The 13,117-nt window shown below is 36.7% G+C and overlaps 1 protein-coding gene across 33 annotated transcripts in view; it reads right to left on the reverse strand.

Annotated features, from left to right (window-relative positions):
* The window catches only part of LOC106084566 (vinexin), a 96,882-nt gene that overhangs the window by 6,303 nt on the left and 77,462 nt on the right, over positions 1-13,117 (reverse strand). For 28 of the 33 annotated variants that reach the window (XM_013248343.2, XM_059368946.1, XM_013248342.2 and 25 more), the window contains 3 exons: positions 12,855-12,914; positions 607-940; positions 411-525 (listed from right to left, as the gene is read on the reverse strand). In XM_013248343.2, the coding sequence (XP_013103797.2) occupies positions 411-525; positions 607-940; positions 12,855-12,914 (509 nt within the window). Of the gene's footprint in view, positions 1-410; positions 526-606; positions 941-8,118; positions 8,279-11,649; positions 12,434-12,854; positions 12,915-13,117 lie in introns of those variants that run through there. The other 5 variants (XM_059368930.1, XM_059368944.1, XM_013248349.2 and 2 more) reach the window with 4 other exon arrangements.

A 13,117-nucleotide genomic window follows, 5' to 3' on the forward strand; every position in this document is an offset into this window, starting at 1 on the left:
AAATATGCAACTTTTTCGGTTAAATGGAGCTTTTTTTCATCGTACACACATGTAGACACATATCTATAAAAATAGTACAATTCATGGGAGAATACATGTCGATAAGAGCGCTCTCTATACGTATTTGCGGTACATAAGACAAGTCTTATGAATGCAGAATGTGACAGCTCATATGGCAAGTTTTATCGTGTATTAGCATCTTTAGACAGAATACATTGGTACGTCTAATACAGCTAGGCAAATGATTTTTGCTATTGTTTGCAGTTATAAGCACACCCGCATTAATTCTATTTTCTACTATTTAGTTATTAAAAAGAAATCTTCTGAAGAGCTTTTCGAAAGATAAACACTACGATTCGATTCGGAGCGTTTATATTTTTTACGAATCGGTTTTATCTGTTTATGCTCACCTCTACATAATTTGCTGGGAATAAACCAATCATGGCATTGTGTTCACCTTCATACCAATTCTTATCGATTGCTCGCCTTATGAAAATGATGTCACCTTTCTTAAAGCTCAGTTCTCTGGTGGTCGTAAGGAAAAAGAACAGATTTTACATTAAAAATCACTTGCTACAAGCGAACAGCGACATTGGTGGTACTTACTTTGAATTCTGAGCCTGGAAATTGTACAGAGCCCTTGCCACGGATTTGCTTTGATTTTGTGGTTTGGGTGCCAAGTCAGCTGGGAAATCATCGTAGCGATTCAAGGCAATGGGTGATTTTTGCGAAGGCGTAAAATTGTCCGTGTGACGACGTGAATTCATATCTTGGAGCTCTTGTAGATATTTGCGGCGTCTCTCTTCTTGATACAATTTTTGCATTTGTTCAGCTTGGCGCATGGCCAACTCCTCTTCGGATAGGGGTGATTTGAATTCTTGGCGTACCGGTGTTTTAAAATGAATATTTACGTCCGATTCATAATAACGATTGGGTGAGACTGTTGGAGAAAAATGTCAGGCATTAAATGGGGAATGGATCAAACTCTAATTCGGCTGTGATCAACTTTTATTTTATGATGTAATGCTCAGACCCTATATGAGACCAGACCCATAAAGCTTGTTCGCCCAGCTAATTGTGTTATATATGTGGCGAATAAAAGCTATTTGTTTGTAATGCACAGCCCTTGTGGGTCTGGCTGTAAGTTCTCTCAGTTCCAAATGAATGTAATGATTTAAGAGACTCATTATTTCATACATCTGCTTTCTATTCAAATCGAAGGGGGAAAACAACCTAAAAGCTGATTGGTATGAATACAGAAGGTATTTTTACCAAGAACCTCTAATGATCGGCACGAAATTCCACGTCGATCCATTCAAAATTATACACAATATAGTTCTTATGTAGGTAAATGTGACAAAACAGTTTAGATACAGCCGTCACATAAAACCATCCCGATTTAACTTCATGAGCCCATTGGTACCCTAACTATGTTCGTAATATTGACCATACACACGATAAAGTATATACATATGTATACACTATGTGTGATAATTTTATAATCGACCTATTCTCCATTTATTCTTCTCATTTCTTTATTTATTCAACGATGTTTCGCATTTCAATGAAATGCATTTTCAAGATATGAAGTACAATAATATGCTAACACAATTGGCATCATTGTTTTGAATTGTGATTTAACTTACGTTTTGTTTCTCATTAAAGCTTCTATTAAACGATCAGACATGTCATATGAGCTATCGCTTTCTGTACTCGTAAAACTTGTCTTATGTACGTCACATACGAATAGAGCTCCAATTGGCATGTATTCTCATATGTATTGTACGTTTTTATGTGTTTCATATGTATTCCAATATCCATTTTTTTTTTTTTTTTTTTTTTTTTTTTTATTAAATTCATTTATTACATAGTACTCCAATACATAAAATATAATGCCCCAGCGCCACATGGACATTTTTGGGGCGAGTTGGCAATAAAAACTTTTTCAATTTTAGTTTTTAATACATTGTAAATATAAATAAAAAAAATGAACAAAAAAAGTTTACGAAGCAAGAAAATAAAAAATAATATATATCACATTAGAAGCATTTCCATATTATCCATTAGATACAATTTTAGATTAGACTTAAAACTGGAGATTCTGGGAATATTTTTTATACTTTGAGGAAGATGGTTATATTCAGAACAACCGGAATGCTCAATTCGTTGCCTAGTGGTTTCAAGTCTACACCTTTTTACGTGAAGATTGTCACTATTTCTAGTGTTGAACCTAGTCTGATTTTGATTAAATTTTTCGTGCGTATCATACGATGTGTACAACTTTCAGAGTTGCTATATTTAAAATGACATATGACATTTCTGATCGCGTGATGACAGCTTTAGATATGTAAGTTAAATAACAATTCAAAACAGTGATGCCAATTGTGTTAGAATAAATTTTAATTGTTGTAGATCATATTATGAAAATGTAGTTCATTGAAATGCGAAATATCGATGATGAATAAATAAAGGAGTAGGTAAATAAAGACCTCGAGCTTGAACTAAATAACAAAAAACTAGTTAAAGCGTGCTAAGTTCAGCCGGGCCGAATCTTGGGAATCCACCAAAAATATATTTATTTAAGGGCATAATTTTATTCTACAAACCAAAAATCTGTTAAACCAGCAAAAATTTAAGCTTCTAGGAACCGAACAATGATGATCGAGAGACCGGTTTACATGGGTGCTATATCCGGTTAAAGATCGATTCGGACCGTACTTGGCACAGTTGTTGAAAGTCGCATCAGAACACCACATGCAAAATTTCAGCTAAATCGAATAAAAATTGCGGCTTGTAAGGGCTTGAGAAGTCAAATCGGGAGATCGATTTTTATAGGGAAGCTTTATCTAAATCTGAATCGATATAGCCCATTTACAATCCCCAACGAGATACATAAATATTTAGTATCTGTGCATATAATCCGTGCAAGCGGTTTGCTTTACGCGTTCGACCGCTATCGTGATTTCGACAGACGGACGGGCGGGCACGGCTAGATCGACTCAGGGCGTCGAGACAATCAAGACAAGAGACAATATATATATTTTATGGGGTCTTAAACGAATATTTTGAGGTGTTACAAACGGAATGATTGGATTAGTACACCCCCATCCTATGGTGGTGGGTATAAGAAAAAGAAAAAATTTGTTGTATACGCTACACATTTTAGATCAATTGATGTTCTTAGCGCGGGTTTCTCGTAGAAAAAATAAAGTTCGTGTTAGTTAACCGGAGATTAATTTATCGTGGGAACAAACTAACTGTTAACAAATTTAGTTTTCTCGGTAACGCGCGCTCTTTTCCATTCCATCGACGAAGCTCATTTTTGGCTCAATGGGTACGTAAATAAGCATAATTATCGATTTTGCAGTGGAGGTCAGCCAGAAGCATTGCAAGAGCTACCAATGCTCTCAGAAAAAGTCACAGTTTGGTACGGTTTATGGGCTGGTGGCATCATTGGACCGTACTTCTTCAAAGATGATGCGTATCGTAATGTAACTATGAATGGTAAGCGCTACCGTGAGAAGATATCCATTTTTTTTTGTCCAAAATGCAAGAGCTTGACTTGCATGACATGTGGTTGCAACAAGACGGTGCCACATGCTACACGGCACGCGTAACAATGTAATTATTGAGAGGCGAGTTCGGTGAACATTTTATTTTATGTTCGGCACCAGTCAATTGGCCGCCTAAATCGTGCGATTTAACGCCTTAAGACTATTTTTTGTGGGGCTTTATTAAAGCTCATGTCTATACAGACAAGCCCGCTTCAATTGAGGCATTGAAAGACAACATTGAAGTATTTATTCGTGAGATGCCGGTTTTGGTAAACAAAACACAGCTTTATTTATCGGGACGATAAGTCACTTATCCTAAGGATAAGCAATAAGCATATGTTCAAAAAATCAAATTCATTTAAACAGAAGAATATCGATATGATAAATTGTAACCGGAGAATTAGAAACCTGACCTAAGTACATTAGCCAAGGCCGTCCGTATCTTGGCAACTATCAGACGAGGTAGTGAAGGCGCTGAATATGTTCTTAAACCCTTTTTATGGGTTGCCACTATACAAATTTTATATCTAATAAAAACCTTTTTTTTTGTTTCATCTAAAATTTTGCGGTTTTTATACATTTGTTTCTTTTTCCTGTAAAGAAACAAAAATCCAGTTAGAATCTTTTTTCTTTAGCCATCGATGTGCACAATTGTATGGTATTCGAAACTCGAGGCAGAAAATTCTAATTGGAACAACAATTTTCCGCAATAACTTGAACAAGTTCATTTCCGGTATTGAGTTCGTATACAAAATAATTTTTGTGCCATGGAACTCGAAGTCGGTTAACTCCTTAGAATCATAGGAAATAATTCGTTAGAAATTGTGATTATCATTGATGTGAGCTGGTACCGATCTGGCTCATTCGCCTCAAAATCTACTTCCACTCAAACTGGAATTAAGTTAAGTAGTTTTTTTTCTGCCCAGTTTGTTTGTTAATGGCCTGTTCAAGTTTGGAAAGTAGTGGCTGGTCAATGGCAAGTTATTAAAAATGTATGTTGCCGCAAAAAAAAAGTTTATTCACATCTCATGGGACTAAATACGTACGAGTATGTGTGTTAGTATAAGTAGTCATAATTAGTACCACTTTCTATGATTGCTTTCTGGATCGTTGTCATGGCACTTGTCGCCGACCATACTTTGTCAAATCATTGGCTGTGGTAAAAGTGATCACAGTGTCTTCTAACAAAAAGTCATTGTAGCAAGTAAAAGAAATCATGCGTGTCATTTGACAAATACTCTTAGGCACATTGAAGACATTGGGTGCGAAATTGTCGTATCTGTTTGCTTTTTGTAATCAAAATCTTCATCATTAGTGCGGGCACAGATTGAACCACCTTTGCAGAAGTCATCGCTCTTTAGATACAAAAAGCGCCTAAGCTCCTATTTAATCAATCGTTTATTGTAAATTTTCTCTTCAACTGAGTGTTTTTCTAAATTTCTAAAAATCAATGGATAAGGAGGCCAAATTTAACTATAGATACAGAAAGAATAAATCACCATATAGAAGCGAGTTCACTAGTTGCCATTTATATCATCTCACCAAAGAGACTGTTGCTTCTTTAGTCAATTGCCAACGTCGACTAAAAGAAGATGTTGGCTTTAATAATTTGTCGACCCAATTGGAAATATTTAACGTTGGATTTTTTGCTAAGTGTATGTTTTGGCTGTGTTAAAACAAGTGTTACTCTTCCGAATGTTTGAAGATACACACACACACACACACACTCATAAAAATGTTAGTAGATTTCCTTTGAAAAAGAAAGTTTTATTTACAATCAAACACAGGTAAAAACACATTAAGTGGGGCCGGGCCGAACCATGTATACCCATCACCATGGTATCTGCTAAAATAAGAGTACATGGGTAGATTGCAAAATTTTCCCATAAATATTCACTAAACGGGGGCAAACTTCTCACATATCAATGAGCGCAGTTCGATTCAAGTTCAAGGGCCGTTCAATAGCCGTGTCCGAACAGTGTTCAGCGTTATAGGCCGACATGATATCCTCTGCGCTACGCTATTCTGGCGACATTTGTGAGGTACTTTGCCATGTAAAAACTTCTCCCCTAAAGAGGTGTAGCTCTACGGCACGCCGTTCGGACTCGGCTTTAAAAAGGAGGTCCCCTATCTTTGAGTTTAAAATTGAATCGGACAAAACTCTTTGATTTGTGGATTGTTCATGGGCAAATTTTCATGTGCAAGGAAAGACATGCGCATACAGAAAGTGACAGATAATAACACAAACACATGTCGTGTAATAGCACCTTAACTAAAGAACCATGTTATCCTTTTCCTAATCTTTAACGATAAAATAATTTTATATTTACGATATGTTAAGAGTTAATGAATTACTACACTATATTTAAGAACAAAATTCTTTAGTTTCAAGTAAAATTACCATCTTTGTATATATATATATATATTTTTTTTTTCTTTTTTTTTTGATATCGTTGAAAATAGGACAAAAGTTTTTTTTGTGAGAGAGCTATAATAACTTATGGGTAGAAATGGGTTTCTTCCGGGTAAGTACCCAATTCTTGGGTATTTATTTGACCACATTTACCAGGAATGGGAAGGAGTCTTCCAGAACTCAATGTGCCAAATTTCATAGTAATCGGATGAAAAATGCCCATTTTATAAGGTCAATACACCATATTGGGAGATCGGTCTATATGACAGCTATGTCCAAATATGGTCCGATCTGAACCATATTTCACGCAAATGGGTAAGAGTCTACCAAATTTCTTCGAAATCGGATGAAAAATTACCAATTTATTGCTCAAGACTTTAAGTCTGGTGATCGATCTATATACCGGCTATATATTACAAAATTCCGATTTTATGGGATCAGAAGGTCAGGTTTATATACCAAGAATATGAAATCATAAAAAGTTGTTTGGAAAATGTTTTTTTATCCAAGATATCTGCAAAATCATAAATACCCAGCATTTGGGTATATATGGGTATATACCCATCGCCCATCTCTACTTATGATCCTATATCAAGAGATCGGGCGGCCGGTCTATGGGGCAGGTATGTATGTCCAAATATGGTCCGATCTGAACCATATTTCACAAAAATGGGTAAGGGTCCACCAGAACTTACTGTTCCCAATTTCTTCGAAATCGGATGAAAAATTACCAATTTATCACTTAAGAGTTTAAGTCTGGTGATCGGTCTATATATCGGCTATAAATTACAAAATTCCGATTTTATGGGATCAGAAGTTCAGGTTTATATCCCAAGAATACGAAATCATCAAAAATGGTTTGGAAAATGTTTTTTTTACCCATGTTTTTTTTGCAAAATCATAAATACCCAGCATTTGGGTGTATAAGGGTAAATACCCGGGAATTAACCCATCTCCCATTTCTACAATACTTATGGGCCATTGGTGGAGGTAACAAATGTATTTTCAGCCATTGACACTGTGGCCTCGATTTAGAATGTAAAGACGATGATAAATTTATGAAATATGACTAAACATTTATAACACCAACGTTTTTAAATTGCGAACGCACCTTTTCCCATACACACCCAATTAAGGAATATGGACCTTAATAATATTTTTTGAGGTTTCAAAAAATTGTATTTTTTTTGATAATGTAAAGAAATGTTTTAATTTAAAAGCATATGGGGCACCAATAGGTTTAAACAAAAATTGTTTTAGAGTCGAAGTCATTGACATTTCGGTGATGGCTTTTCTATGAAGTTTTTTGATTTGCTTGTTTTATGCGTACAAAATATTTAAGAAAATTGGTCAACTAAGCTTTGTTAGTATGAGCAAAAACACTCATTTCTAGAGAGAAATTTTCTTTGAGTGTGAATACAATCTTCCATGGGCATGTCTTTATTTACAAGAGAAATCCTAATGTAAGCCAACGCCAAAAGGATTATTAATTTCGCGAGCACAGATTTTGGCACCCACTCAAGCATAGTCAATTTCCTATTTTCTATGTCGCATTGTCTTTGGGTGGAAGGTATCGATTTAGATTTTAATGTAATTGGTAAGCTTGTCGCTACATTACACTTGGGTTGGCTGGCAATGCCATCGACCGATACCAACCGACCGTTATTGATGAATTGCCGCGTAGCTTGGCATTGAGTCATTCGCCTCTGTTTCGCCGCTAGAACTTCTCAGAAGGGGATGTTAGACCGGATGGACGGACACACAGAATTTTCTTTCAATTCCACCCGATTAGTTGACTAATTTTTTTTTTAATTCTTTGGCTTTCAATGTGATGCCGTTTGTATGTAGCACATGAACTCACACATACATTCGTTCATACGTATTTATTTACGAATGTGTGTTTGGCGATTTTCACTTTCACTGATGGTTATTTTCCAATTTTTTTTGTGATCATAAATTGCGCTAATTCGCTATGTATGCTCACACACACACACATATAGGCTACTACATTACATGTACGAACCCGATTTAGTTGATCACTAAACAAAGAACGAGATTTATTTGTAAACACACAGTGAAATGGAAAAAAGTATAGTGTTAGGGTTTAGATTAACCAAATTTAACGCAAATTTTTGGGTACCATTAAAGTACCTTAAGGGCTGCCGTTTACAGCGGCAAACGAACGAACGAACGTTTGATTATTTGTTAGATAAGGTCCACACACTCACACACAAGCACTGGGGAATAGGAGACAATCGCGGCGCTACGTAAACAATTCAATGAATGTGACAATGAAAAGTAAACACCATTCAAAAACTACTACGTCTGAGGTCTACACGTTTGTCACGTTGGCAATCGGCCGGTGGGTTGAAACCAATAAAGCTGTTCGTTTCGCGGATCAATCTGCACTAAACGATCAATGTGCGCGAGCCCAAGTCTACTCAGTGGGGGCTAGCAATAGCGCGCCAGTGCACAGTGGACGAAATGGCCAATCTAGCTGTATAAAAACTGTATAAAAACTGTATAAAAACTAGTAAAGCTAGATGGCTGAAGGTAAAAATTGGCCAGACCGGGTTGTTTGTTTTTAAGTTATGTTCCAAGTGGTTTTTGTAAATGCAGGTCGCCAAACGGCGACAAAAATTTAATTGTTTTATATTGAAATAACTTGTTGGCAGTTACATTTAGTCTTCATTATTATCTTCCAAATCTTAATAGTTTTTTTTTTTATTTCAAACGACATGTCTCTCTAATAGCATTGAAATAAATAATTTGAATAATGCCAATAAACAAATTTTGAACGTCTTTCGTTTGATATTCGTGCTCATTGTAGTTTTGTCGATAGGTGGGATGGCCACTATTACACCGCAAACGCATTTGTAGAATGCAACCACATTCTCCACCATTCCGTGAGTTTTTCTTGTCTTTGTTGCCATCATAAGCTCGCTTGTCCAAGGTTCCTCAATTATTGCGAATAATTGCTGAAACCGGTAGTGAGCAGAGCATGATGATAATAATTCTTTTTTCTAGCCTGTAGCATTTTTGGAAATAGTTGGTGCCATTAAAACTAGCTCTTTATTTAAACAGTTTTTTACGCAGCTTCGAAAATCTTTAAATTAATCTTTAAATCTCGGTTAACATTTCATTTCTTATCCAATTTTCATTTAAACATTTCTATATTTTCAATTTTGCTTTTCATAGCGTTGATTATTCCTAGATTTTGTTCCATCACTTATTTTATTGGAAACATAGCCAACAGTTTTCTAGAAGGCATCTTTTCGTTGTGCCATATTGAAAATAGAGATCGCTTTGAAACTGACATTATAACTAAAATTGCATATATATCAACATATTGCAAAAACTTGCATCTGATTTAACTTCAGCTTTTTAGCAACGATAAAAACACTCAGTGAAATAAGATTTCAGGGAGGACAAGAATAGATCTACGCCAATTAAGAAATGATATTAGATAAGGGCAAAAAATGAGAAAATTATGTGGCAATTTATGACTGAATATATAACTTGCAATTCTCGAAAACTAACTTTGAAAATAATTACATTATCTTTGATATATGGAAAAATTTTTTCAAATTTATTAATGTTGTACCACACAACATCAAATGTACAAAAATGCACATGTTTCCCTTGGAAACATAATTTATGTTTGCAAGCTCACAGTTGGTTTAACGTTTACATAAAATAGCAAAAACAACAAGTTTCCAAGTAGGTGGTTTGAAATATCGAAAATACTGAACCATTTCTCTATTGTGAAATTTGAATTAACTCGCCGTTTCGTCCACTGTGCAGTCTCTTAACAATCAAACAATGAGAGTTTGCTTTGCAATGAGTTGTTGGGGGTACGCTCTCTCGGCCAATTACAGGTTTTTGTACTCAATGAAATTAGCTGGCTGATTGGCCTGTTTCTCTAAGTCAGGTTTCGGAAATAAATGAAGTTGTTTAACTCTAGCTATTACTTTAAGTAGTTTGAAAACTGAAGTCGATTGGTAAGAGTTCAGGGCTAAGATAAGCATTGTTTGCTTTATGATAGACTAGCCAATCAACAAAAACGTTCTTCAGCGGCTGACAAATGGAAAGAAATATTCTCTCGTAAAAACCCAGCTCCAAAATTAATAACGAAATGGAAATGAGCATTGCAAATTGCTATTAAATTAACAGCTTACATGGACTCGTAAATTTAGTTATTTCGGATCTACATATATCTAATATTATATTTTCCTGGCCAAAATTGTACCAAATTGAAATTATGGTGGAGTGCTCGAGTTTTTTTTAGCGTCTACCATTGGATAACGTTTCTAATTTCTTAAGGCTATGCTATCGATAATAGATTTTGAAGAAAAACGTTTTTCCCGAAAAATGCATATGTAAATATTATGTCATTGTACATTTTTAAGTGTTTCAAAAGAGTAATCTCGAAAAACATGTGTTTTCATCTGTGAAAAATTAACATAAAACTCCTCATTTTATAGAAAGAGACTATTCCCAATATTTAATCCACATGTTGTTTGTAGTTTGCCCTTTTGCTTTAAACATGACTTAATGTGGTAAAAATATATTTGTTAAATACATTTTAAATGCTAGCAATACTTTTTAGCTAGAGCAAACAAAAATTTGCCGAACCCTGTATTTTGAAAGCACGAAGAATGTAAAGCTTTCGCCGAACCTTAACAACAAAGCGTCCACTTAACTGCCAGAGAATAGTACAGGGAGAGAGAGCGAAAGAGAGAGAGAGAGAGAGTACAGCTTCTAAAATAAACACTCATGTACACTAGCACAATACAAATACAAAGGTGCGTTTTATCTCTTTACCATTTGCAACTGTCACCATTCTTGGTTTCTTGGTGTATTACAATCCCGTCATATAAAGTTCTGAGAAATCAGACTATATGGGGAATTTTTTTTTTTAAAATATATAAACGGCTAGGGACTATTCCTATTGACCACTTTCAAAATCCCATTTCTTTGTCAACATCTTTCCTTGTGTATTAAATCATTGGAATTTAACGGCTGGTACAATGGGCAGAACTGTTCTTGCAGTAGTTACTATGTATAATTGTACTCATATCGTTGAGATACATATGACAACTACCGTTAGAGACATGTTCTAAAACGGTTAAAAAAATGAAAAATATCGAAATTACATTTCCCCCATTCCTGGCGATTGACCGAGAAGGCTATTAGAGTTTGAGGGCTAAGTAATTTCAATGCTCAAAGTCTTTCATTCAGAGGTTTTAAAGCAGCCAGCTAGTGAGGAAACAAACTGGTGTGTTGAAAACATTAATGGCATTAACACTAAGGCTCCCAATTCTCCCAAGGCAACAATAAATTGTTTTCACACAACAAGCACTCAGCTCCCAATATACACACATTTGGTTGGTTTACAGTCAATGGTTGATTGGAATATTGGCAAACATTCGAATCGGATTTGTTTTCACTGTTTCACATAACGAGAAAAACCCTGTGTCAAGCCCTATTGGCGTGTTAGCTTTATTGACCAGTGGCCATGTGTTGCTAGTACTTGGCAGCCAGCGCTGCCTCCGCGGCCCTTGTCCATGCTAATGACACAGAGCATGCTGGTGCCCTATGCAGAAGATGATGTGAGTGCTAAGGTTGGAACAGTGTGTCGTCTGATTGGTGGTATTTTTTAAGGTTTTTTTGTGACCTTACATGAATTTCGGTTTCTGTTTTGGCTGTGACGCATTACCAATGGTAGAGCTGTCTGAATGGCACTTTGGTTGGCCAAATACGATTGTCTTTGGCTTGGCTGCGGCGTAAAGGGCTGGATGCGAAGACCCGTCCTAATGTTGTACTCGTAGTTCTCATCGTTGCCATTAACGCCAGATTCACCGGGCCCCAGTAGAGATGGCGTACTGCGACACTTCTGTGAATCGCGGGATACCCAAAGGAGTTTGCCGCAGTTTGGCACATCGCAATAGCCACCACCACCACGACTGTTGTTGTTGTGAAGTGGGATATGGATGGTGTTGGAGAGGTTCGCAATTGGCTTAGTCTGATAGTAGTCGTCTTTTGCAAATCGACATCTTTCGTCAGTGAGTTTTGGCGGTCTGCAGGATGGCGATCCAAAAGAGCCTTGGCCAGCATGCGGCATGTAGTTGCCGTTGGGCAGCGTTCTGTGGGAGTGGAATTCTGAGGCCGGCATGTACGCGTGACGATGATAGGGATTGATTAATTCCTTGCTGTAGTTGTTGCTGTTGTTGTTGTTATTGGTGTCGTTATAGTACATTTTGGGATTAGTTCGAAACGTTCACTTCACATCACAAATGCGCCCGTTCGGTAAATTCACTTTTAATTATTCTAACGAAAACAAAAATCTATCTCTCAAGGAAAGTGTATTCGACTCCTTCGACTCTAGTCACTAGAATTGGCCTCTATGTTTGTTCTTTTCCGCTCGATATTGTGCGGTCGGCTTTCTAGCATTCTGCACTATTTTGACGTTTGACTTTCCACTGGGACTGTGGCATTTGGTAACATGGTAACGGCTGCCTGGTTTCGTTTCGTTTGAGGGTGTATGTGAGTGGTGCACACTGCGCAGTTCCATTGAACACACGGGGGGTCATTGATGGACTAACTGGCTGACTGACTGACTGACTAAGGTGCAGATTGATGTTCCATATTGATTTCAATATTCTAGGGGGTTTCCTCATCGACGACTAGCTGCTAGGAAGCTACTCTGCAGTCTAACCGCCTCCCCAAGATATGTTCTGACACTAACTAGCGCGCCTGTGTGTGTGTGTGTGTGTGTGTGCTTGTGTGTAAGTGTGGTGACTGGGTTAGTAAGATGGATAAATTGGAGGTGTGTTTGTTTGTGCACCTCCGATATATGTGACATAGTAGAAATAGGAGCGACTCACCTTGATCTGTCAATTCACTCTTGGGGGGTGGTGGAAGTTTGGGACATGGTAAATCGTAATCTGAGTGTTGTTCGTAGGGTGGAAATTTCGAAATGGGAGGCCAATATGGGCGTCGATATAGAAAAAAACGGGTTTAGAGAAATTAACAGTGTTCGAAAAATTTGAATTAACGAATTTAAGAAAAACAAAAAAAGAATTAAATCCTAAATGAAGGCGGATTGGTCTTTAAAAGCCACCACCGACGCCAGATGTTAGGGTGGTTG

This window comes from Stomoxys calcitrans, chromosome 5, assembly GCF_963082655.1.
Source record: "Stomoxys calcitrans chromosome 5, idStoCalc2.1, whole genome shotgun sequence".
Classification (NCBI taxonomy): domain Eukaryota; kingdom Metazoa; phylum Arthropoda; class Insecta; order Diptera; family Muscidae; genus Stomoxys; species Stomoxys calcitrans.